The sequence below is a fragment of the Phyllostomus discolor genome, chromosome 9, assembly GCF_004126475.2.
Source record: "Phyllostomus discolor isolate MPI-MPIP mPhyDis1 chromosome 9, mPhyDis1.pri.v3, whole genome shotgun sequence".
NCBI lineage: Eukaryota > Metazoa > Chordata > Mammalia > Chiroptera > Phyllostomidae > Phyllostomus > Phyllostomus discolor.
The window spans coordinates 84,234,263-84,260,540 of NC_040911.2; the positions used below are offsets into that span (position 1 = coordinate 84,234,263).

The 26,278-nt window shown below is 51.1% G+C and overlaps 1 protein-coding gene across 2 annotated transcripts; it reads left to right on the forward strand.

Annotated features, from left to right (window-relative positions):
• Window positions 1–169: 169 nt before the first annotated feature.
• On the forward strand, window positions 170–8,910 carry REM1 (RRAD and GEM like GTPase 1). 2 transcript variants are annotated; one of them, XM_036009679.1, is made up of 5 exons: window positions 170–311; window positions 1,687–2,073; window positions 3,121–3,203; window positions 6,419–6,620; window positions 8,305–8,910. In XM_036009679.1, exons 2-5 carry the CDS (start codon window positions 1,731–1,733, stop codon window positions 8,574–8,576), a joined length of 900 nt encoding a protein of 299 aa, XP_035865572.1. In that variant the 5' UTR covers window positions 170–311; window positions 1,687–1,730; the 3' UTR covers window positions 8,577–8,910. The 2 variants fall into 2 exon arrangements, with proteins under 2 accessions (XP_035865572.1, XP_028380230.1); XM_028524429.2 differs by lacking the exon at window positions 170–311 and adding an exon at window positions 560–662 and having other exon boundaries at window positions 8,305–8,909.
• Window positions 8,911–26,278: the final 17,368 nt, after the last annotated feature.

Below are 26,278 nucleotides of genomic sequence, written 5' to 3' on the forward strand. Positions count from 1 at the left end.
TAACCTAGAATTTGGTGAATGACTGAGTGATGCTAAAATAAGATATTCAGAACGCTTCAGTGCGGACTTCCTGGACTGCCCTCCTCCCCTCAACCCCCTCCCCCCCTAATTAATTCTCCATCCATTCAGAGCAGAGTTTCTCGAAGTGGCCTCCACCTAGTCTGCATCAGGATCGCTTAGGCACTTGTTTGAAACGCAGATCCCCGGACCCTTCCTCTCCCAGGACTGCTGAATCCGCCTCTCTCGGAGGGTGGGACCTGGGAGTCTGAACATTCAACGAGCTCCCCGAGTGGTTTCTGTAAAGGACCGAGGTTGTTGGTGCACCCCGGTGCTGGAGTGGACACATGTGTGTGCACAGGCGACCCAGACCCCGGAATTCTGAGCCCCCCTTCTTCCTCCCTCTGGCCCCCCACCCTAGACAAAGGACGCGAGGAGGCAGGTCAGCTGACCCCGGCGTGAAGTCTTTCAGCAGCCAAGGCCTTGGGGCGGGGACCCCGGGGCTGCCCTGCTGGGGCGGGGCTGGACGGGGCGGGGTCGCGGCTCCTCCCCGGCTGGGGCAGCGGGGCGGGACCCGCCAGAGGGGGTGCGCGCCGAGGCGGTGGTACAGCCTGGAGCACCCGGCAGCTGCGGGCCGGGGACGCTGGACCCCTCTCCGCGCCGAGGTAACGGCCCGCGCAGCCCGCCGCCAACTTAGTCTAGTTGGAGCGGAGTTTGCCGGGCGCCTGCATGGTGGAGGGAGGGGGTCTGCGACGCAGGCAGGGGCGAGGGGGTCCTCGAACTAGCATCCCAGGGACTAGAGCCTTCCACCTGGGTCTCCGGAAGGCGTGGTAGCTCCGGACAGGGAACACGCCCGGATCGGGGGTCTCACCACCGAGACCCCGGGCTGGGCGAGTTCGGACTCTGACTCCGGGAACGGTACTTGCGCTCCCAGTCCCCGTGGGTGCCCTCCCCGCCCCTTGCCAGGACCCTGTGCGGTCACCAAACCTGGCCCGGCTGCCTCAAAGCCCGCCCCCCCCCCCCCAGCCCTTCAACAGCCGCGGGAGGCAGTGCCAGCCGCTGCTGAATTTTTCACGTAGGGGGCGGGCCGGACACGCCGTTCCCATGGCACCACGGTGCTCAGGTTACCGCGGAGGGACCCCCCAGACCCGTGTCCTTCGGGGTTCCAACCCACGCATTCCTGCTTTTCCCCCAGCCCTCTGGAGAAGTGACCCCCCCAGGGACTTTTGACCCTACTCCGCATCCCCCAGCCCGCGGATGGTGGGGAGGGGAGGACGCGGTAATTCAGATGCATTTCAGAGCGTGGGTTTGGGTTGTGAACGGGAGGGGCAGGTGTGGTACACGAGTGCGTGTGTGCTTGTATGGCCATCCCACCTCGCTGCTGCCCCTCCGTCTGTCTGTGTGTCCTGGGGGAGTGAGTCATCCTCAAGGCATAGGAACCAGACTCCGGTGTGCAGGCACGTGTGTGTTCACGGCTTACCCACTCCCCCTCCCCCGCCCCCAGCCCTGCCGGGGCAGACCCTGGGCCTGAAGCCAGAAAGCCCTCACCCCCAGGGACCTGAGACGCCTCCTCCTCCCGTTTGAACGAGAGGAGCTCTGGAGGAAGCTATCTCAGCAACTCACCCGGACCCTGCAGAAGACAGGGCTCAAAGCACCTGGCTCACCACCCACCCCCTTTCTTACTCACAGAAAGAAGGGAAGAAGGAAGAAGCCAAGTCCCCACCCACCCAAGGATGACACTAAACACCCAGCAAGAAGCAAAGGCCCCCCTGCGTCGGCGAGCCAGCACCCCACTGCCCCTGTCCCCCCGGGGCCATCAGCCTGGCCTGAGCGCAGCGCCTTCCACCGCCAGGCAAGCCCAGCATCCACGGCTGGGCCAGTCAGCCTCGCTCAACCCGCCCACCCGGCAGCCTTCACCTGCCCCCGACGGGTGGTCCTCTGACTCCAGCGACTCTGAAGGCTCCTGGGAGGCCCTCTACCGCGTGGTGCTGCTCGGAGATCCTGGCGTAGGGAAGACCAGCCTGGCCAGCCTCTTTGCAGGAAAGCAAGAACGGGAGCTCCAGGAACCGCTGGGAGGTAGGGGCCCTGTGGGCTGGGCTGGAATGTGGCCGGAGTGGAAGCCGTATCATCAGGGGCACGAGGCTGTGCAGATCAGATGTGCAACTCACGCGCTCCCCAACCCAGAGGGGCATCATTCTCACAGACTGTGCAGTGAATAGACCCCCTAGAGCTGGGCAGGGCACCGCCTGCACCGTGGTCTGCGGGAGGGGAATTCCTGGAATAGTGAGAGTTTTGCCAGTTTTCCATGGGTGAGAAGTATGGGATTCAGTGTCAAGTGTAAAGACGGGGTGGACTTCCACCTAGCTCAGAAACCCCTGGCCCCAGCTCGGCCCCAGCCCCTTGAATCATCCCAGCTCTACAGACAACCGTCCACGCCCACCACGACCTGCAGCAAAACTAAGATCCTGCCTGAGGTGGGGACTCTCACACTCCCGAGTTCTGGGCCCTGGGTCCCTTTATTCCCAAGAGACACAGTGAGCTGAGAGGGTCGGGGGGGTCTAGGATGATGGGGGATGGGGACCGGACAAAGGAAATGAAGGTGGGTTTTTGCAGAACCAGCTGAGAAGACACAGGGTGAATGGGACGGGAGCTGGTTAAAAGCAGAGAGAAGTGGGGACACATGGGGACGCTGACCGGGCCCTTTCACCAGGCCTGGCCCCTCTAAGAATGAGAGCCCATGAAGAAGGTGTGACGAATGGGGAGGCTGAGGCTCAGAGACCGTAACTGACCTTCCCCAAAGTAAGCCAAGCACAGAACAGGACTGGAGAATTCCCAGCCCAGCTTTAACCCCACCACCTTGTACTCATTCATTCAATCAGCCAAAAAAAACCCAAAAGCTTCCTCAGTACCTGCTGTGTGCCACATACGAAGCTGGCAGCTGGGGACACATGGGCTCCTCGTGGAGCTTCTTGACCTATCAGGAGAGACAGATGTCACACAGGCGTGGTGAACACTTCAAGCAGGAGTGGAGGGATGCAGTGGCTGTAAGGAGGGCCTGGGGAAGCCCACACCCTCCCCAGGCCTGCCCCTCCTCCCTGAGACCCAGCTCTCCCTCCCTTGCAGAAGATGTGTACGAGAGGACCCTCACAGTGGATGGAGAAGACACCACACTGGTGGTCATGGACACCTGGGAGGCTGAGAGACTGGTATGGCACAGCAAGCAGAGTCTGGGGGGATGGGTGCTGGGTCTAGTAGCAGGTTCCTGTCCCTTTCTAGGACACTACAGAGCAGCGAGAGGCCAGGCGCCATTCTGAGCACCCACCACACCCGTAGTCCTGTGCAGCCTTTCCAGCCAGAGACAGAGCCTCATGGCCCTCACCCCCTTTTCTCACCCGCTGGTGCCCTCTCCACAGCCATCGCAGGGTGCGAGTCTTTCCCTGCAAGCCTCCCCTCCTATTAGCACCCGCATCCCACTCCGCCCACCCACGCTGTGCAGAGGAAGGGACACTGAATTTATCATCAGAATGCCTGGGGGTGAGCCCCCCTTTCCTTTTCTTACCGGTTGTGCGGCTTTGTGCAGTTGACTTACCCATTCTGAACTTCAGTTTTTTCACCTGATAAATGGGTCGATCATTCCTGCCTCCCTTACCAACTGTGGTGTTTGTTGTTTTAAGTTCCTATGCAGTTTCACAGAGTTGAGCACAGTTTGGAGCATGAAAAAAAATGCTGAACATGGGTGCAGAATAGTACATAATGGTAATTCTTATTCATCAAAACTTGGTAGCTGGTGAAAGAGGAAACTGAAGGGCGTCCTTCCCTGGCCCCCTCCGGAGCAGGAAGAGAGCAGCAGACAGAGACATGTCCCTACTGTGTTTTTCTCGTCTTAATTGAGTTTTCTTTGTTTTCCTTGCTATACAAGTAATACATGCTCATAGAGAACTTTGAAGAAATACAACTAAGAGAAAGATCTAAAAATCACCTGAGATCCATCTCTCTAGAAGTAGGTCCTCCCTAACACGCAGGGGGGTCCTGGCCACAGGGAGGCTTAGCGGGCGGTGTTGGGTGGCTGACAGCTCCAGTGACAGGTCCACAGGCTAGGGGTGAAGGAGCTGAGTAGCCGAGTCTTTTAAACAAGCATAAAAAGAGCCCCAGGTCCAAATGAGCATAACACTGGTGATGATGATTCTCTCAGCAGCAGCTGACATTTATGGACACCCTCTTCCTAAGTGCCAGCCCTGTGCTAAGCACTGGACATATATTATGACATTCAGTCAAGAAAAAAACTATACACTGAATGTTCCTCTTGATTCCTGTTCTATGAAATCAAAGCTGAGAGAGGTGAAGTAATGTGTTCAAAGTTCTCAGCAAAGGAGATTCAAACCTAGATCTGTAAGACCCCAGAGCCTGTACTTTCATGTACTAGGATTACCCCTTCGCCCTCCCTGGGAACACCACCTTCTGAACCTCCAGCTGAGGTTCCACTCCTTCACCCATTTGTTCATTAAGAAACACTTGCTGGGAAAATATCGTGGGCCAAGACACTGGAGACCCGGAAGTGGATAAGGCAGCCATGTTTTCTGGCCCCATGGAGCTCACAGGCTGGTAAGGGAAGGGCTACTTTTTGGATACAGTTGAGAATCCTGTGGGGAAGAGTCCAGTGAATTAAGAAGAATGATCAGCCTGTGAGTCCCATTAGGGAGAGTAGAAGGCAGGAGCTGGAATTCTGTGCTCATCTGGCTGTGTGGCCTTGAGAAAATGTTCTCTTCTCTGGCCCTTGTCTTTCCTGCAAGTAAAATGAGGAAACTGAGCCAGTTTCCATGGTCAGTGACTGTGAAGGCAGTTCCCCAAAAGGGCCCATTCGGTAGCAGCCTGGTGGAATAAGCTTCCATCCCTTCCATCCTTAGCCTAGATGGTTAGGTGTCAGAGAAGCAGCATCTGGACAAACTGGGTGGACCTTTGCTAGCTTAGCTGACCATCAGGTCACCTAGAGACAGTATTGAAAATCAAATTCCCAGGACTCACCTGACACCTAATGAATAAGAAACTGTATAAGTGGAATCCTGGAATCCATATTTTTAATCACACCCCCAAGAGACTCTTGCCCACCAATCATGCACCAACCAGCTTTTGTGATCCTAACCATAGCAAACCCTCCATAAATATTTGTGCAATGAATGAATGCATGCTCAAGACCCGCCCTCTCATTCTACAGCTGAGGAAACTGAGGCCGACAGGGAGGAATCCGTCCATAGTCAAGGTTGAGGACCCAGAATGGGCACCTACAATTGTCTGACTCAGCCCACAGTTATTTGGCCTGAGGAAGGACCAGTATGACTGTTGAAAACGCGCCCCCATTGACAATGATGTTGACCATGGATCTGATGCTTTCCTATTCATCTATATTCTTTGCTTATCAGATAACATTTCTGGCTTCTTTTCCCCTTGCAAACAATTCTCCCACCCCAGTCAGTATTTCCCACTCCTGGCCCACTCCTTTCTCTCCTTTTCCACCTGCTCATCCTTTCAAAACCCACCCACAGGTCTGCCGTGAAGCCGCCCACACTCTGCCAGGTTGAGTTCTCCTGGCCCCCTCCCTCACCCCCATGGCCTCTCCGGACGCTTGCATGTGGGTGCTCACCTCGCTGCACCGTAACTCTCCGTTTCCACAGCCTCCCTTCCAGACCAGGAGCTTTTGGAGGGCGAGAACTGCGCCTCGTTAAACACTTAGAAGGTTGTCACCCAGGTGGTCCAGGCTCAGAGTGCCGTCCCTGACAACAAATCACCATCTTAATGTATCATCAGAATCTCTCCGGTGCTTTCCTTTCCTTGGTCAAACAGTGTGCAGGGGGTCCACGTTCTAAGACAGCCCGAGCCGCCCCCACCCCCTTCCCTTGCTCCCCACAGCTGCTCCTTTATCTCTCTCTTTAAAACCATCCCGAAACATGCCTCCCCTGGAAGTCAGCCTCCGTCCTCACTTTTCTCCCTTCCTTTTTTCTCTTTTGAGAAGACTGCAGAAGACCAAAAGAACTGTCTAATATGACTGAACCTGTTAAGCAGGCAAAGCCAGAACAGCTGAACAGCAAACCCTCCTTAGCGGGAAGCAGAACCACACACACACACACACACACACACGTATATATAATTATGTCTCCAGTACATATATATATAATTTTGTCTCCAGTACAACAGAAGGAATCAATGAGTGAGAGAATGTAGTGAGGCAATGAGCCCGTTTTTCAAGCGGAGAAACAGGCTCAGAGAGGATCACTGCTTTTCGAGGAAAACAGGGAATGATGGCAGAATTTGTCCCCCAAACCTGTCCCAAGTATAGACGCCAGCCCCATCCAAGACCACCCCAGCCCCTTTCTCAACCAGGGCCTGGGTGTCCTCTGAGGATGGGCCTGGGGTGCCTCCCGCACAGGACCGAAGCTGGAGCCAGGAGCCGTGCCTGCAGGCGGGCAGCGCCTACGTCATCGTGTACTCCATCGCAGACAGAGGCAGCTTCGAGAGCGCCTCCGAGCTCCGCATTCAGCTGCGGCGCACACATCAGGCGGACCATGTGCCCATCATCCTGGTGGGCAACAAGGCGGACCTGGCACGCTGCAGGGAAGTCTCCGTGGAAGGTGAGCCCTCCAGTGCGCCCTCCAGTGCACCCCCCTTCTCCACGTTCCCCTCTGGCCCGCCCTCACTGCTGCTCCCGCAGTACTCTTCATCTCAGGCCTGCCTGCCCTGCCCTGCCCCGCCCACACCCTGCCTCGCTGGCCTGCGCGGGAAAGCTGGGAGCCATTCCTGCCTCCTCCCTCTCTCCCCAAACTGGTCCCCAAATCCTGCCAGGCGCACCTCCCTTAACACCACATTCCCTTTCCTCCATTCGAGGGCCACTGCCCCATCCTCCCATTTCCACTTTAGCCTGGGCCAGCCCCACTGTACGTCTATGCCCTCCTCATCCGTTCTCCTCAACAGCTGCCAGAGTGTCCCAGAACCACACCTGACCTCGTCACTTCTTTGCTTAAAAACTCCCCTTTGGCTCCTCCATACCCTTAGTCAGAGATACCATATCCAACGGGCCCGATAGGCCTAGTCCTCAAGGCCTGTCTTTTCTTACTGAATTTATTGGGCTGACACTCGTTCCCCAAACCATGTAGGTTTCAAGTGTACAACTCAGCAAAACATCTCTCCGCACACGGCATCCGGTGCCCGTCACCCCAGGCAAAGTTTCTTTCCATCCCCATTTCCCCCACCTGTGCCCACCGCCACCTACCCCAGCCCCTTTCCCTCTGGTGTCAGCACACTGCTGTCTGTGTCTTTGTGTTACATACATATTTTTTCTTAATCCCTTCACTCTCTTTCATCAGTTCCTCAATCCTCCTCCCCTCTGACGGCTGTCAGTCTGTTCCCTGTGTCCATGTCTGTTTCAATTTTGTTCATCAGCTTATGTTGTTCATTAGATTCCACGTATAAGTGAGATCATATGTATTTGTCTTTCTCTGGCTGGCTTATCTCACTTAGCACAGTGCTCTCCAGGTCCATCCATGCTGTCACAAAGGGTGAGGTTCCTTTTTTCTATGGCCAGCTGAGAAATTATTGGCACCAACGTATACTGAGAAATTTATACCTTCAGGAAGCTTGAATTATCTATGAAACATGATATGGTGCCATCTAGCAACTGCAAACCAAAATATTTAAAGTTGGTATATATAAATTGTATTTAAAGTGGGATAGGGGATATTTTAGTATATTTGACATATCAAGTGGGACCCAAAAAGATCTTAACACGGCCGTACTTACAAGGAACAATCCAAAAATTATGGAATCGGAGACCCAACAAGGGGAAGTGGTTCCACAGGCTCACCAGCTACTGAGGACTAGAACCTGAGTCCCTGCATCCCAGCCCCCTGGCATCCTGGGGATAGGAGACCCATGACCAGGCATCCCAAAATTCCGCAGCATAATCCCAGGAGATTGTGTTAAATTGCAGGTTCCAGAACCACATCCCGAACCTACCAAATCAGAATCTCTCCCCAGATTATTCTGATGCACACATTACACCCCTTACCTGGCATTCAAGACCCTTCCCTGCCTAGTCCCAGCTTCCCTGTCTTCCCAGCCTCATCCTGCACCAGTATCGGCCCCCAACCCGTGAACTCATTCCTCAAAGCCAGGTCTGGTTTGTTTCTGAGTCCCCTGGGACCCAGCACAATGTATTGAGAAAGGAAAAGGTGCTTCCAGTTGAGACTGAACCTGCCCCTTCCTACCTTTATCTCCTTCTCCACCCCGCCCACTTGACCCCACCACCTGCCACTTCAGAGGGACGCGCCTGCGCTGTGGTGTTCGACTGCAAGTTCATCGAGACCTCAGCCACGCTGCAGCACAACGTGGCCGAACTCTTCGAGGGCGTGGTGCGCCAGCTGCGCCTGCGCCGCGGAGACAGCAGCGCCCGAGAATCGCCCGCGCCCCAACGGCGGGCGAGCTTCGGTCAGCGAGCTCGTCGCTTCCTGGCACGCCTGACAGCCCGCAGCGCCCGCCGCCGGGCGCTCAAGGCCCGCTCCAAGTCCTGCCACAACCTGGCCGTGCTCTGAGGCCGCCCTCCCTCCCAGGGGCGGTGGGACACTGGGGTGCACCAGGAGCGCCGCCGACGCCACCGAGGGGCAAAGGCACAGTGACCCGGAGTGCGCATCGTGGGCCTTACCTACCCGCCGCCCGGAGGGCCAGAGCATCTCCCGGAGCCACAGCTTCGGGGACCCCTCCGCCCTTGGAAGCGATGTACAGACTACGGGGCCGAAGCCCAAGCTGGACAGAGAGTAGGTTTTTTTACACCATGCATACCTTTTTGTAAAACCTTTCCTTACCCCTGGGCTCTGGCCAACCCTCAGAAACATTCCCGCCCCCGCCCCGCCTCAACCCCCCCCCCCCCAAAATAAACCAGACCAGAAGAATGTCACGTCCCAATGTCTAGACTGCTTCTTTTGGGTTCAGGCAGGCGGCTCCACCCCCTCCTCTCCCACCCACTGGCTACAGGCTGGGTTAGCCGCCTGCCCTGCGTCAGGGTCAGTCGGTGAAATCCTGGGAACAACCGCGCGTTCAGGCCTTCTCCCAGCCACTGGGCAGGCGCCCTGCCCCGGGTTTGAGGGCGGCCCGGTGGGGCACAGCCACAGTGAAGTGTAGCGACCCCTTATTTTCTCGTTAGCCCATTTCTTGGATGATAGATTCATAAAATGTTATCTGGAAAGAATGTTAGCGCTCATCCGACAGTAAAATAGCTGGGAGGTGTTGGGAGCTGACTGTGTACTAAGCTGCGGCAACTATTAATTAATCTTCACAGCCCCTGTTTGCTAATTAGAAAGCTGGGGCACAGGGCGGCAGCGGCGGCTGCGGGAGACCACGCGCTGCTGTGACTGAGGCTGCCGGGGTTCCAGTCCAGGCTTGTCAGACCCGAGGGTGCACCCAACTTACCCAGTCTCTTGGAGAATGTGACGAAGAGCTACAGGGTCCCCAGGGAAATGGACTTTCAAGCACAATTTAAAGAAGGGGGGTAGACTTCAAGAAATTCAATCCACTTTTCCCCAGGATGGACCCCCAGTTTAGTCTAACTCATTCATCTTTCTGAATGTAGAAACTGAAGTCCAGGGGGGGAATGAACACCCCAGAGCCACCCAGCCAGTGAGGATGAGAACTAGACCCCGGGGGGCACCCCCCTCTGTCCGTGCAGGAAGTAGGAGGCAGTAAGGCATCCAGGCTGGCTGGGGAGGAGGCCTTGAGGTCAGGTCAGGAGTTTCCAGCCTAAGGTGAAGGGGTGTCACTAATTTGAGAGGAGAACAAGATGTGAGTGGTTTGGCTCGTCGTGTCCCTGATGCCTGACACACTGCCCCCAAACAGCCGCCCTTCCAGATGCCGGAGCCTTCCACGGGGCCCTGTCCCGGCTGCCAGGAAGGGTAAAGCACAGGCAGGCAAGTCACAGCCTCCAGCTGTGACCCCCCAGATCTTGCCAGCCAGGCACTGATGGCACTTATCTCCCCATCCCAACTCTCCCCTGGGGAAGGGAAGAGGGGGAGGGTTCCCCCACCCCAAGCCGGTCCTCGGCCTGTGGTCGTGGGGGAAGGGCTCCAGTTGTGGAAAGTTGGCAGCGGCAGCCTGCAGCAGCCGGGAGAGTGGAAAAAATGATATCAAACCCGGAAAAATGCAGGCCGGATGGAGGGCCTGAGTCGGCCCTGGGAGGTGAGAGGGAGGGAGGGGAGGAGGGAGGGAGGGAGGGGCCCCCCAGGCTGAGAAAGGAAGAGGGCCCAGGGAGAGAGTCCAGGAGCTGTTTCTGAGAAAACTGAGGGCTACCGTGTCATTTCTTTCTCCATCCACAAATATTTATCAAGAGCCTACTAAGTGCAGGGCATGGTTCCAGGCTCCGGGGATAAAGCAGTGAGTCGACGGAGCAGGATGCTGCCCCTGGAGCTCACAGTCTGGGGAAGCAAGCTGGAAAAAAGTAAATACATACAATAATTGCAAACGTAAAAGGGACTAAAGCAGGGTGGTTGCGGAGGGCCCTGAAGACAATCCAGTCCAACCCATTCAATTCACAGATGGGGAAACTGAGGGCCAGAGAGGCAGAGGGCTTCTCTGAGGTTCCTCGGAGTGTGAAAGAAATCCTCGTGACCAGGATTGGGGGTGGCGGGGAGAAGGGAGGGGAGAAAGGAACAGTGCAGATCAGGGTAGGGGGGAGGGTATGCAGCCAGCACAGCAGGACAGCACCATGGCTGAGGTCCAGGGCATCTGCATTCACGCCCTGCTCCCCTCCACCGCTGTGTGCCTTAGTTTCCCCATGTATAAAACAGGGTGCATGAACAACTCTCTCCCTGAGGATTAAACGACTTGCAGTGTGTAAAGTACTTAAAACAGTTCCTGCATCTAGGGAGACTCAGTATGTGTTTATTCCTGATATCACACAGTGAGGCCTTGGGGGAAGCCGGGCTTTGTTACGGGTCAAATATTCTTAGACTACAATGGAGCCTTTGGCCCTGCTATGACACTGGGGGACTTTAGGACAATGCCCTTCCTTCTTGGGCCTCAGTTTCCCCGTCTGTAAAATAAAGGGGTTGAATCTGAGCTTCTGTCATTTATGCCTGTGCTCATGGTCAGTGTCTGCCTCCCCCCACCCCCAGAAGGAAAGCTCCCCAAGGGCAGGGCGCTCCTCACCGCCCTCTCCCCAGCACCTATGGCGGCACCTGGCTCATAACAGGGGACTGGTAAACAGTTGTTGAATGGACAGACTCACCAGTCCGTACAAGGCCCTTCCACTCCTGACCTCTCTGGTTCTGTGAGTCTGTGGATAAGGCATGGCTGGGAAAGCATGCGAGAAAACCACAATATTCCTCCCAGGGACACAGCCAATTATAGTTTAGAAAGTTCTTTCTCATCCATAAAAACAAACTGGAAAAAGAAAAAGCTAACTTTGTTTTAGCTCATTCCGTGTGCTAGGCTCCCTGCCACATGCTTGGTATACATTCTCATCTCATCGTCGCCACAGCCAGCAGCTGAACAGGTACCACTGAACAGGTGAGCAGATGAAGGCCAAGAGAACCCATGAAATTTGTCCAAGACCATACGGCAGGAAAGGGTAGTCAGTTTAACTCTCAGATCATGTAGAAACTACTATCTTCATTGTACAATCGGGGAAACTGAGGCCCAGAGAAAGGAGATGAATTGCCCACAGTCATGTAATAATAACAGCAGTTACATCAATGTATCAGTTGCTGTGCTAAGCGCTTTTCAGGTATTAAATCCTCAGAACTGGTCCATGTTATCACCATGCCAGTTTTCAGATGGAGAAAGAGCACAGAGAGGTTCAGTACCCTGCCAGGATTGCACAGTTAGGGAGTAGCAAAGCCAGGCTTCGAAACAGAGAATTCTAATCCCATGGTATTAAGGGCTTGTCTCTGTGGCGCTGGTACAAAGAGGGAGGTGTCCTTTGCCCAGCAGCCTGCAGCCTGCGCTGGGGGCGGGGTGGAGCACAAAAGCACTTTGAGAGTATCCTCAGCCAACAGCTGGGACTTTCCACCTTGAAGGGAGAGTCGTGTTATGGAAAAAATGATAAAGCTCTGGAAAGATGAATGTCTCCCAGGAGCCCCAAGTTTCCTCACAGTCCCCCCCACCCCCACCCCCACTGTAGGGGAGTGCCACAAACTATGCCGGCCTGATGCAGACGAGATGAAGGACACCTGGGTCCCACACACCCCAGCCAGGCTGCTGGAATGCCGAGGACCACTGGCCTTGATGGAAAGTTCTAATTTCTCAGCCAGGGACACGAAGCTTCCACTTGGGGACCCCCAAGGAATCAGGTTCAGGCTGGGACTCCCTGTCCTTGGATGGTGGGAAATTCACGTCTCACAGGACATCTCTGTCCTTCCTTCATTCAGTAAGGGAAGGTAGGGAGGGTAGAGAGGGTTATAGCTGGCTGTTTATAAAGATTAAGAATCTCTCAGCTCTGCTGTGCACGCGTGACCTTAGACAGATCAAAATACACAGAGCGGAGGAGAGAAGGTAGATTTCTCTAAGTGATGATCTCTGTCCCAGGAATATTTGAACACTCTAGTTCAACAGCTTGAAAACATACACCAGTTCAGTGTCAACTTCAGCAGTGTTCCCTTCTGTTCGGCTCAGGGTTCAGTTAAAAATAATACTAATGATGGGATGGGACCTCTGGGTTCAGCAGTGTGTGCGGTTTTCCCCAGTTCCATCTGGTTCAAGTTCAAGGCCTGAAGAGATGGCTGTTCCAGTTACTATGCTGCCAAACAAACCACCCCAAAGCTTAGTGGCATAAAAACAATTATTTTATTATACGTATATATTTTGTGAGTCAGGAATTTGGGCGGAGCAAGATGGGTACAGCTTCTCTCTGGGGCCTCAGCTGGGAAACTCGGGACTGGAGTGCCTAGCATTATCTCGCACGTCTGGTGTCCGCACCCACGGGTCTGGGGGTTGATACTGGCAGTAAGCTGGATGTCGCCGACACACAGCTCCTCCAGGTGGCCTGGTGTGTTTATTTCCTATGGCTGCTGTAACAAATTACCATCGATTTAGTGGCTTAAAACAGCACGAATTTATCACTTTACAGCTCTGTGAAAGTCCAGCATGGGTCTCACTGGGCCAACATCAGGGTGTCGGCAGGGTTGCACTTCCTTCTGGAGCCTCTAGAGAAGATTTGATTTCCTTGCCTTTCCCTGCTTCTGGAGGCCACTGACTTTCCTTGGCTCATCTGCATCCTGCATCTTCAAAGGCAACAATGTCAGGCTGAGTCCGTCTCATGCTGCCACCTCTTGGGTTCTCCCCTCTCTGGCCTCCTTCTTCCAGCCTTGTGATTACATTGAGCCCACTCAGTTAATTCAAGATAGCCTCCCTATTTTAAAGTCAGGTGTCAGCGCCTTGGCTGGTGTGGCTCAGTGGATTGAGTGCTGGCTTGTGAGCTGAAGGGCTGCCAGTTCAATTCCCAGTCAAGGCACATGCCTGGGTTGTGGGCCGGGTCCCCAGATGGGGGTGCACAAGAGGCAACCACACATTGATGTTTCTCTCCCTCTCTTTCTACGTCCCTTCTCTCTTCTTTCTACAAATAAACTCTTTAAAAAAATTAAGTCAGGTATTAGCAACCTCAGTTCCATTTACGACCTTAATCCCCCTTTGCCCATCGTAACAGAACACTTTCGAAGGTTCCAGGGATTAGGACGTGGATCTTTGAGGGGCTCCTTTGAGGGGCTGCTCTTCTGCCTACTACAGTAGGACAGAGCGAAGGATGGACGGGGTCATGGCTGGGTCTTCTCTCTCCGTGCACACATTCCATCTTGTTCTAATGAATGGAAAGGGCTCTAAGTTAAAGGGTGGGCCCCTGGTGGGGGGTAGGAGCTCTGGGAGGCTACCCCCAGAGTCTGACCTGACTTTTCTTCCTCAAGCCCACACTTCTCTGCAAGCACACCGGCTCCTTCCGACCTCCAGTGGGCAAACCTCCACTTGCCTTTCAGAAAACCCTACTCCCTACCCACAGGTGTAAGCCTTGCCTCCGAGTTATCTCCCTCCGCCAGCAGGACATCTTCACAAGTCCGGCGTATCGAAGCTGCAGTTAGACTCCAAGTGACCCAGCAGGGCAGCCAAAGGCATGCTTAGTGTTTCTAGTCTTACACGACAGTCCAGGGTGAATGCGACACTCCAAATCCAATTCTCTTCAACGTTTGCCTGCCTTTGTGGTCGAGGTCAGTGGCCTTTTTACATGGCCAATCATGTGGAATGTACCTGTTTCATGTTACACACAAATGCACGCATACATTGATTCTAAAACCTAAACCAGGGCACACTAACCCAGATGCTCACAGTATCAGATAGGTACTAGAAATCGGTGAGGTAGACTGGGTGAAGGGCATTAGGGAGCGTCAAGGTCTGTGGCAAATTGGAAGCACCTGTCCTGCCCATTAGGGCAGCAACAGAACTAAGCTGCCCATTTTTGCTGTTAGAATGTGAACCCAGTGTTGCCAAATAGTTTGTTTTTTTTTTAAAGGCTGCAAGCCAGATATTTATGTGAAGTGTCCCAATTCTTAAATCATTATTGCTAATTCCAATTTTTAAAAATCCTGAGCAGGAGAAACAAAATATGTCCAGCCAAATTCTGACCAGAGGCTGACAGTTTGTAACCTCTGATCAAAACCCAGATAGTAATAGAGAAATGTATTCTTGGTCACCCCCCAAGTCTGCGAGGCCACCCCTCATACCATGAAGTCAGTACTTAATCACACAGAACGGCTCGTTCCTTTCGTCCGCCTTCTCCCGGTCCCCTTTGCAAGACTGCCTGCCTCTTCGGGCCTGTTGGGATTCCCAAGGTGTCCATGCCCAGTGGTATATTTTTTAAAATTGAATTTTGAATTGCAGAAATAATACATTTTATTTACAAGAATGTGTCAAAAACAATGGAAAATGTATGGTACAAAGTAAAGATGCATTTGTCTGTTCGGCTGCTCTCAGCTACACATGATAGAAATCCTTATAAGGATATTTTCTAACAAGAGCCCAGAGGTTCTTTTTACGGCAATTTTATGGTTGATTCATCAGCCTTAAAATGCCAGGATACAGGGTGTGCATCTGCTTCGTTCCCAAGGCTTTCCCCCCATGGTTGCATATGGCTGCAACAATCCTGTATATCACTTCCTCACATCAGTGTCCCAAGTAAGAACGGAAGGGGAACCCTGGCCTGTGTGGCTCATTGGCTGGGCTTCGTTCTGCACAGTGAAACGCTGCCTGTTCAGTTCCTATTGAGGGCACATGCCCAGGTTGCTGATTCGGTCCCCGCTCGGGTTGCGTGTGAGAGACACCAGTTGATGTTTCTCTCTCACATCGATGATTCTCTCCCTCTCTTTCTCCTTCCCTTCCCCTCTCTCTAAAACTAAAATCAATAAAATGGTTTTTTTAAAAAAAAAGGAAAGGGGAAAGGTCAAAAAGAAGTTTTCTTTTTATCAATGAGGAAATTGTTCTCCCAGAAGTATCCCTTCATAACTCACTGGCCAGGCTGAGTTCCACGGCCACCTGTAGCTGCAAGAGAGGCAGGAAAAACAATCATCTGGCAAAAATGAATGAGATTGCCACGCCTGGCTTGGGCCAATTAGGATTCATCCCTTGCTGCCCTAACAAGATGGCTTCTACGAGCAATGGAGAAGTGGGTAAGGGTCATTGGAGAGGCAGCTCGGATATTTGCCACACTTTGCCTCCCGCTCTCCCCCATGTCCCACTCCTCACCTTGGAGTTCCCTGCCATTAGCATTGTAGGGTGTACCCTTCCAGAGGGTTTTGCCCACTTACAGATAACCCTGTAGCAGACATTTGGCTATTTTTCTTTCCTTCCATGCTCTCAGAGCTTCAGTTTTGCTGTTGTTCCCTTTTTCATGGGTCAAGAATAAACCTGATTGCTCTAAGCCAGAGACTGGCTTAAAGGTGGACCTACCACCCAGCTATGGTCAATGAGGTGTGAGGGAAGTTGGCTGGGGAGTTCTAGAAAAGTTTCTTTGATCTCACACAAGTACTGAGACACCAACAAAAAAGAGCAGTAGCAGGGAGGGACAGTCCCTTTTCTTCTATTGCTCATTGAAATGTATAAATTTGATGCCTGGAACCGTAGCCAACATCTTGAAATTATGCCGGAATCGAGTCAGAGGATAGCAAAGTAGAAAGATGAAAAGTACCTGAGTCACTGATGATGAAGTCAAGCCACTGAACTAACCATCCGCGAAGCTGCCCCACCTCTGGACTTACTGTTATGCAAGGTAATATGTTTTCAATGCTGAGCAACTTATCTTGGGGCTTTCTGTACCAAAGTCAAAATCATCTGACATATGTGTATATAGGCTTGTTTTCTGGGTGGTTTGTTTGTTTGTTTCCCCACATAAATGGGATCACAGTTACATGCATTGGGACTGAGTTTAGTTGCAAAACATAAAACTCAAAATAGCAGTGATTGAAACAAGATAGAAATATATTTCTCTCTCATGGAAAAGAGATTCAGAAGCAAGCAGTCCAAGGCTGGCATGGGATTCCACAGTGCAAGGACCACAGCTGCTTCTATCTTTTCAGTCCACCATCTCCCATCCAATACGCTGCTCAGGCTGCAGCCATCACATCCACATTCCAGCCAGCAGGGGGTGGTAAGGAGCCCAACTAAGGCACAGCCTCTCCGAAGATGCACACAGTACCACTGCTTACAACTCATTAGTCACATCACCACACTTAATTGCAAAGGGGTCTAGGATACTTTATTCTGAACAGCCATGTGCCAGCTCAAAACCAGGGATTCCATGTTCAAGGAAAGACAGAATAGACATTGAGGGGCAAAAAGCATTATATGTTTGCCATGATACTGTAATATTAGACATAGTTTGCTTTTTTTCACTCAATTTACTCTCTCTATCCAGGCCAGTGCACGAAAATTTACCTTGGTTTTTTTTGTTCTTTTTTTAAATCACATGAGAAATTTCTTCTTTTTTAATATACACATTTAAAGCTATATCAGAAAAAAGCTATATAATTTATATAAGGCTATAAATTTCCCTCTAGGTACTGCTCTAGATGCATCCCATTAATTGTGGTGTGTTGTAGCTTCACTATCATTCAATTTAAAATATTTCCTAATTCCCCCTGTGATTTCTTCTTCCATAGATTACTCAGACATATGTTGTTTAATTGTCAAATATTTGGGGTCGGGGGTTCTATATGTCTTTTGTTGTTGTTGTTACTGATTTCTAATTTAATTTTATTGAAAATTTGAGACCTGTTTTATAGTTCAACACACAGTCCATCATGATCCATGTCCCACGTGTGCTTGAAGCTAATATACATTCTGCCATTATTGGTTACATTGTCCTAAAATGCCAGTTAGGTCAAGGCAGTTGATATGCTGTTCAAGTCTTCTATATACTAAGTGGTTTTATACTTTCTTGTTTGATCAGTCGCTGAGAAAAGAGTGTTGAAATCTACAATTATAATTATGATGTGTCTATCTCTCCTTTCAGTCTGTGCATGTTTTTTTCTTGTTCTTTTTCATTGCTGCAAAATACTCCTCAGTATAGATCTACATTATTTCACCCCCTGAGAGACATTTAGGTAACTGCAAATGATTTGCCCTCATAGTGTGACACTGAATATTCTTGCACATATAGGAGAAATTACCAAATTGAAAATTACTAGGTCAAAGGGCATATGCATGATACATTTTGACAAATACTGGAAAATTACCCTCCAAAAGGACTGTTTTTTAAAAAATATATATTTATTTTTAGACAGAGGTGGGGGGGAGAAAGAGAGGGAGAGAAACATCAATGCATAGTTGGTTCTTGTGCACCCCCCTACTGGGGACCTGGCCCACAACCCAGGTGTGTGTCCTGACTGGGAATCGAGATGGTGACCCTTTGGTTTGCAGGCTGCTGCCCAACCCACTGAGCCACACTAGCCAGGGCAAAAGGACTGTTTTTGTTTACATTCACACCAATAGTGCCCTATTCCCCACACTACAACCCACATTAGGTATACTAGTTGCAATATTACAATTTATAAGAAATATATATATATATATATATATATATATATATATATATTTAGTCATTCAGATGACCGAAATATATTTCTCAGATATATTTAGTCTTCCTCCATGCAGTTCCTGGCTCACTCCATGAAATTTCCTGAGTGATAAAGCAATGGGAGCATCTTTTAATATAATATTTGGTCTCTTGTCCTCAATTCCTAAAATCACTTCAGAGCCGTAAAGGTGAAATGGGTGCCTTGTTACTTTCCCACTGCACCTGGATTTACGTTAGTGCAGATGATTTTTGGAAAGCACCTGAGGAGGGGTTCTGGCGGCCAGAGGACCCAACCATGAATTTCAGGGAGGGGAGAGTCCTGGAAGTGAATCAGTCGCCAATGGCCAATGAGTTAATCAACCATGGCTATGTAATGAAGCCTCCACAAAAACCGGAAAAGGAGGGGTTTAGACAGCTTCCAGGGTGGGGGATCAGAACACTTCCATGAGCCACCATATAGGGCCCCGAACCTCACAAAGACAGAAGCTCCTTTGCTTGGGACCTCGCCTTATGCGTCAACAAAGGGTTTAGTCAGTAAAGAATTTTCCTGAGTTCTGTGAGCCATTCTAGCAAATTAACTGAACCCAGAGAGAGAGTCACGAGAACCCTAATTAATAGCCAGGCTGGCCAGAAGTACAGGAAACAGCCTGGACCTGCAATTGGCATCCTGAGTGGGAGGGGTCATTGGAACCCCCTATTCGTAGCTGATCGGTCAGAAGCACAGGTAACAACCTCAGCTTGCAGTTGGCATCTGAATTGAAGGGCAGTCTCATGGGAGTGAGCCCTTTACCTGTGGAGTCTGTGGCTATCTCCAGGTAGCTAGTCTGAGAATTGCTGGTTAGTGTGGGGACACCTACACACACACACACACACACACACACACACACCCCTGCAGGAAGGAACTGAGCTCAGGAAACCAAAGACCAGTCTTTTCTCACTGGATATCCTCTTGGAAATGGGATGAGGGAAGGTTGGAGAAGAAAGTGTCTCTTTGCTTGCTTTGCATTTCCCTAATTATAACAAAGGTGAGCAATGCTCCTCTCAATGACTGTGCCCCTTAGCTGCCCCAAACCCTGGCGAAGCATTGAAATGACAGTTTCTAAGGTCTGGACTAAATTCTTAGCCGAGGCTATTCCACTCTTCATTATCTGCCTACAGTAGACGGGTGTCTTTTTTTTTCTTCCAGTTACCAGAGCCTTGGTGGAACAGGAACTCTGGAATCAGCGAACCTAAGTCGGAATCCTTCTGCCTCCGCTATTTGACAGCTGTGTGACCGAGGGAAAGTCACGTAGCCTCTCTGAATCTTTGGACCCTCAGCTTTACAAAACAGAAGACAAACCTTTTGTGCAGGTGTTGGATGGACTAGAAAGGAGGTGTGTGAAGAACCTAGCACAGTGTCTGGCCCTGAGTAGACACTAGTAACACATTAATTTTTAAAAAATAGGTATTCACTGAGCACTTGCCATGTGCAGAGCGCTGAGTTAAGCCCTTTTCTCAGATTACTTCATTGATCCTCACAGCAGCAAGAGACATCATCTTACAGATGAGGAAAACTGAGGCTCTAAGTTGTTAAGTATCATATCCAAAGTCACACAGTAATCAGCAGAGCTAAGAATTAAATAAAAAATGGCTGACTCCTCAGCCTGCCTCCCAGGGGAGCTAACTCATTTCATAGATTAAGAAACTGAGGCCCTCCCTGGCCGGGTAGCTCAACTGGTTGAAACATCACACCGTACACCAAAAGGTTGCCAGTTCAATTCCTGGTCAGGGCATACACCTTGGTTGTGGGTTCAGGTCAGGGGTGCACAAGAGGCAACCAATTGATGTTTCTCTCTCTCTCTTTCTTTCTCCCTTTCTTCTTCTTCTTTCTAAAAACCAATGGAAACCTGTCTGTCCCTGGGTGGATATTAAAAGAGAAAGAATGTGAGGCCCAGGGAGATAAAATTACATATAAAATTAAATGGTGAGTGAGCTGCAACCAGTTGACCAAATATTTTTCTTCCTGGGACTGGGTGACCCGCTGCAGAAGAGACTGGCGGGAGTGGAGGCAGGGACAGCCACCCAGCAGAGGAGTCAAGAGCATGGAAAATGTCTCTTTCAGCCAATTTTCCTGAGGAGCCCTGGCTGAGGCTCAGGGCTGGGAATGGAAAGTGTGCAGGGAGGAGGCAGCAGCCGCTTCCATCCGGAGAAGCTGTTTGCAAAGTCCTGCTGAGAAAAGTGAGGGTGGGGGGAGTGGGGAGGGGTGCTGGGCCTGGAGGTAGGGGGAGAGGAGTCGGATCTGGGAGGCTGAAGGTCTGGCAACTGCCCACGGCCTGGTCTCCTGGGAGAAGAGGAGCAGGCGTCCCCAAGCTTCCTGTTTCCTCCTTGGGTTCCCCGCTCTGCCAGCTCCTGCTGTGCCTTGCCCACTTGTCTGGGCATCAGCCATCCTGAAACCGAGACGCTGGCAAATCTGACTCTCTGGGGACTGTGCGCAGCTGACTCAGGGAGGTACAGTGGCCAGGAAGAAGGATTGATCCTTCTCTTGGAGATCTTGACCAGGGCCGGGCTTGAGAGCCATCTATCTGCTCCTTCAGCGGCTGGCTCTCTGTGATCTCAGTGGGGTCCCTGTGCTCAGAAAATGTCCCTTCACAACTCGCAGTGCCTGTAGTTCCACCACAATACACGCAGACAAGGCCAGCGTTCTGCCTTTAGGCAAAGGGATAGACTACGAGTTGGCAAAATGTTTAGATACACATCTAACTAGTTGTTAATAATCCCTGTTCCAAGTTTCCTCCAAGCACCCTCCAAGCATAACGGCTGCCCCTCCCTCCGGGACCACCCAGACCTCCTCACTTACAGGCATTAAAAATTAACACCTGCCAGAGCAGGGCAGTCCAGGTCTTGTAGATAGGTCAGTGGATGTCAGACATAACAGCTGTTAACATGTTCACATCAGTCACTCTTGGAAACAACCCTTTGGCTCAAAACGTTGCCTCTTGTTTAAAGGCAAATTGGTAGAAATTTAGAGGTAAAAGGGCCTTGTGCACCCTCTTAATTTTCCAGATGAGAAAATTAAGACCTAGAGAAGAGCAGAGACTTGCCCAAGGTCACCACGCCTGTCCATATACAGAAACACTTGTCCTCGACACCTGACACTTCCCTTGGGTGTCAATTTATCGGGCCTCACAAACACGGAACTTTAGTGGGTGATGGAAGGAGGTGACCAGGAGGAACCTGTCTCAATGCAGAACTGATAGCCAATCACTTGGGTCCTGCACCTTGTCATTGTAGTCATGGCAACAATCGCCCTGGTCACTAGCTCCACTGAGATGGTTGTCCAGGCAACCACTACTGAGTGGGGGAGTGCCAACTTCCTGACACCGAGAGCCTCAAGATAAACCCAGACATAAGTCTGTTCCATAGCCCTGACCCAGATCAGAGCTGCGAGTAGGAAAGAGACGTGCCTGGCACCGCGCAGCAGGTCGGTGGTGCAGCCAAGCTTCCTGAGTCCCCAGCCCAAGGCTCCTGCAGCTGCTCCACCCCTTCCAGGGCTGACACCCTGCCCCCATTCCTCTGCCTGCCTTGGTGCTTCCCACATTCCTCCAGCCCTCCGCCAGGATCTCCTTCCCACGGCATCTCACCCTTGGCTGCCTGTCAGCCAGTTCATCCTCCTGGGAACCCGCTGACATGAGCTGAGCATGGGACTCGTCCCGGGGGGGTTTCACCATTGACTGGGGCTCCCTGAAGACCAAAAAGCCTTCAACACCCTTTACCCCCAAAAGAAATGCTCTCCAGTGGTGGAATTTCAAGCGCTGTTAGTTCAGGACTGAGGGCCCCTTCCAAGCAGTCCAGCCGTGTCTCTGTGTAATGTCGAAGACAGCAGCTGCCCACTGTGGAAAGGGCTCTGGGCTAGGAGGCCAGCGGCCTGGATTCTGCTGTGCCCTGCTGAGTCTGATCAAGAGTTTTGCTTTTGTCAAGTCCCTTCTCCTCTCTGGGACTCAGTATCCCCACCAGAGAGACAGGGATGAGAGCACCTCACCGCCGGCACCACCATCATCGCTGCTGGCGACCAGATACAACCAAGCACTTTAGTGTTATTGAACAGAGGGTGGCTGTGGTTTCAAGAACTGGCCTACCTTTCTGGTATCTCCTTTGGGAATAACAGAACTTCAGGATTAGAAGGACGGTTCTTACACAAGGAAGAGCTTCAGCACAAACAGGGAGGCTGAGAAGAATCTAGAAACTTATGATTAGTTAGTGCGCTGAAGCGCAGGGTATGATGCTGGAAAAAGCAGGATAAAGGGAGGGGCCAGAGGTGATCGAAAGGTTTCGATCACCAGTCCCAGATCACCATTATCCCGTGGGCCTCAGGGACTCACTGAAGGCTCTGAGACAGCCTCCTGCCTGGGCCTGACCCATGCAATTTTACACTGTGGCATGCCACTCTGACAGATGAGGGGCAGCCTGATGGCAGGAAAACACTGCACGTGCCAGGAAATCATTCACTCATCCGGTCATTCAATAAACATTTATTAGAGCCTTGGCTGGTGTGGCTCAGTGGCTTGAGCACCAGCCTGTGAGCACCAAAGGGTCGCTGGTTCAATTCCCAGTCAGGGCACATGCCTGGGTTGCAGGCCAGGTCCCCAGTAAGGGAATGCATAAGAGGCAACCACACACTGATGTTTCTCTCCCTCTCTTTCTCCCCCCCTCCCCTTCTCTCTAAAAATAAATAAAATCTTTAAATAAATAAATAAATATTAGATACTACCCAAGCTGTGTGACTTCGGGAAGCTTATTTAGCCTCTTCGTACCTTAGATTCCTCATGTGTAAAATGGGGGAGAAGAGATGCCAGCCCAGAGATAGGGGGTGTGAGGGTCAGATGAGCTGGTTAATGCGTGTAAAGGTTAAGCGCGGTGCATGGGATTAAGTGCTCCATGAATGTCCATGGTAATTACCATGATGATTATTGAGCATCTACTATATGCCTGGTGTTCTCTAGACAGTACCTGTACAGTGTGAACATTGGGGAACAATGTACGTTGTTCTGCCCTCAAGGGGTTTAAGTTCTAATAGGGGAGAAAAAACTTCAAAAAGACAATTAAAAGAACAGAAATAATAAAAATAATTACAAATGTGTTGTATCTAGTGTAAATCTTAGCCCCCCCCAACTCAAGTGTACAAAAAACATTCTCAAAAAACTAATTAAATTCTGCTCCTATCCTCCATCCTTCTGGACGGGAGGGAAACTCAATCTCCATCCTCACAGGAAGCTACTCCCCATCAGGGGATAAGGAGGGAACCAGGGGCTCTCCCTGGCACTGGACTGTGGGAGGCCTGGAACCACAGTGCCCAAGCCCTCAACAGCCCCAGTAGCCCCCATTTCCAAGCCAAGAGAGGGGCTTGGGACTCTTGCTGGAAGTTAGGATACTGAGCCCGGGTCCAGCCTCCCTAAGTACACCATCCATCCACCCATCCCCACAGAGTTGGACCACCCCTTGAGGCACTGCCAAGAAAGGGACAGGAGGATGCCCCCAACCGCAGATTCTTCCAACATTCCTTCCCTTCTAAATCCCCAAAAGCTCCTTTCTTGGAGCTCATGACCCACCTGAAGGGGACAACACAGCCCAGCTCACCAAAATGCCATCAGACAGTATTACCTAATGGTTAGAAGCCCACACTGTAGACCTATCCTGCCTGGGTTCAAATTCTGGTGCTGCTCTTACTGCCTGTGAGTTCTTGGGCAAGTCACTTAACCACTCTGTGCCTGTTTCCTTAACCACGAAAAGGAATACTACTTGTGTCTACCCGTATGACTCATATAAGAAAGTACTCTGAGCAGTGCTTGACATTAGTAGGTACTCAATACATATCAGCACTCATCATGTAAAAATGTGGTGCTGAGATTGCCAGGTTCTCTAAAAATTCAGGAGAACACCAATAGCCAACGCTGTATTTCGAAATTGCTTTTTTCCCTTCCTATAGCAACTGAGTGAAAACAGTTGTAAAACCACATCTGTGAGCAGGATTGGGCCCATGAAACTGGCAGTCTGCAATATCTGCTCTATTGGGACTTACTGAAAATGGAAGCCAGAAAGGAAATGGAGGCAGCCTTTGCTTTGAATCCTATGACCAAACCTCCCCTAGGCAACAGTTACAGAAAGGGAAAGAGAAAATAGAGAGAAAGAGCACAAATGATACATCAAATTATCTTGGTATACAGCACATTACACAAAGAAGTGCTATGTGCTATGAGGGTTTTTTTTAAAGTAACTGAGAAAAAGAATAGAAAAAGTGGTTAGGGAAGGTGACATTTAAGCTGAGGCCCAAGATGAGAAGGAGCTAACTTATCAACAACAACAAACAAACAAACAGGGAGAGAGAAGACCCGTCAGGGAGGAACAGCCTGTGCAAAAGGCCTGAGGCAAAAAAGAGCTTGGTGTAAAAGAGGTGAGCAGTCACGGCTGAGCTGGATATCTAGGCAGGTGCAGAACATACAGGGCCTCGAAGATCACAGAATGATCTTGACGGCAATGGGGAGCCATGGAAGGATTTCAAGCAAAGAGGTGTGAGGTGGAGGTGACTTCAGGAGCTGAATTAGGAAGCTGTTGAAATAGCCCAGGACAGAGGCTGTGGCCTGGATTGGCCAACAGCCTTGGACATAGACAGCCCCACATTTCTGTGTCTTGGTCGGCATCTCAGTCAAAGGCAGGATTTAAGCCCCAGAGCTTTTCCATAAGGCTTTGTCATAAGTCTGCCTGCAGCAGCCTTCTCATTGCCAGTGTCCCTAAACCCATCTTAGACTTACCACCAGGTCTGCGAGTTGACTGGCCTAGGCTGCCCTCTGCTGGCAGAAGAGGGCCCTCCTCCCAGAGCAAGGGGAACAGCGGCCTCTGGAAGAACACAATTCCAGATTGAAAGAGAGAAGGGTGCCTGGCTCCCTTCTCCCTTCCCCATCTGAGTTAATGGCAACTCCATCATCCAGCAGCTCAATTCAGAAACCTGGGACTCAGCTCCTCCTCTTCTCTGACTCCCCATCGGGGAGTCCTGCGGACTGTTTTCTAAACAAAATCCTAAATCAGAAATTTCCTGAATAGGTATTAATCCCATCCACTTCTCCCCACTTGCACCAGGCCCACTTTAGCAGAAGCCACCACCATCTCTATTGCTCTAGTTAGTCATTTTTACTCTTGTCTTGGCCAATCCGTGTCCTACTCAGCAGCCAGAATGCTCATGGAATTCTCTGATTCCACAATCCTCACTCCTCAGTTTATAACCCCTCACACCAACCAGTGTTGGACCAAACACACGCCCAGCCCCACCCACCCAGGGCACTCTGCAAGCTCGGGGAACTACGAGATGCGGGAGAGCAGAGGAGCTCCTAGCAGAGCCTCACGAACAAGGCACTTGGCCTCCTCACCCTTCTCCCTGTGGTGTCCCAGCCCCACGCCTTCTCACTGGCTCGTCTCCTTCCTCTATCCTCCCTCATTTTGTCTCTCTCATTCCCCCCTCCCGCAAATTCCAGTTCGTTTCTAATGCAAAGCAGATTGGCTGTTTCTGTTCCTTCTTTGGCACCTGCCATCCAAAGTTCTTAAGGTATCACATTCCCTTCAGGCAGATTGTTAACATACCTTCCACACACACACACACACACACACACACACATGGTATGTATATATACACATATATATGGTGTGTGTGTGTATATATATATGGTTCCCTCCCTAGAAAAAAATACCAATGACAAATAGTAATGTTTTTCACCCTTGAGTACATTGTGGTGCTGACATTCTACAACTCAAACGTTCCATCATTTCAACATCCAATGGACTGGCCCGAGATTCCGAAAAACCTCACTGACCCCAGACTCAGACTGTGTAACCAAAACCTCACCCACCCAGAGGCCTTGAGACAGTAGAGCTGGCCACCCTGACCACACTGAGCCCAGGAGGCTCATGAACACAGGAGCCTCAGGGTTTCTGATGGGACCAAACCCAAGCAGTGGGGGTGGGGAGGGCGTCCTGACACTCGCCACCTACCAGGCAAATCTCCAAAGATGGAGTGTGGTGGGGGAAAAAAAAAGGAATCTTTTATTTAATGACAAGTTTCTGCCTCAAATATCTGAGTAACAGAAATAAGGAAAAAACTCAGAGGATGACAACAAAAGTAGCTATTTAAATGTTTGTCATTACAACTACTACATAGGTTCAGGAACC

Excerpts from the sequence above, each read along its gene's own strand:
- REM1 (XM_036009679.1), top strand. The coding sequence starts at position 1,731 with ATGACACTAAACACCCAGCAAGAAGCAAAGGCCCCCCTGCGTCGGCGA. Across the intron at positions 2,074-3,120 it reads GCTCCAGGAACCGCTGGGAG|AAGATGTGTACGAGAGGACC; the intron begins GTAGGGGCCCTG and ends CCTCCCTTGCAG. Across the intron at positions 3,204-6,418 it reads CCTGGGAGGCTGAGAGACTG|GACCGAAGCTGGAGCCAGGA; the intron begins GTATGGCACAGC and ends CCTCCCGCACAG.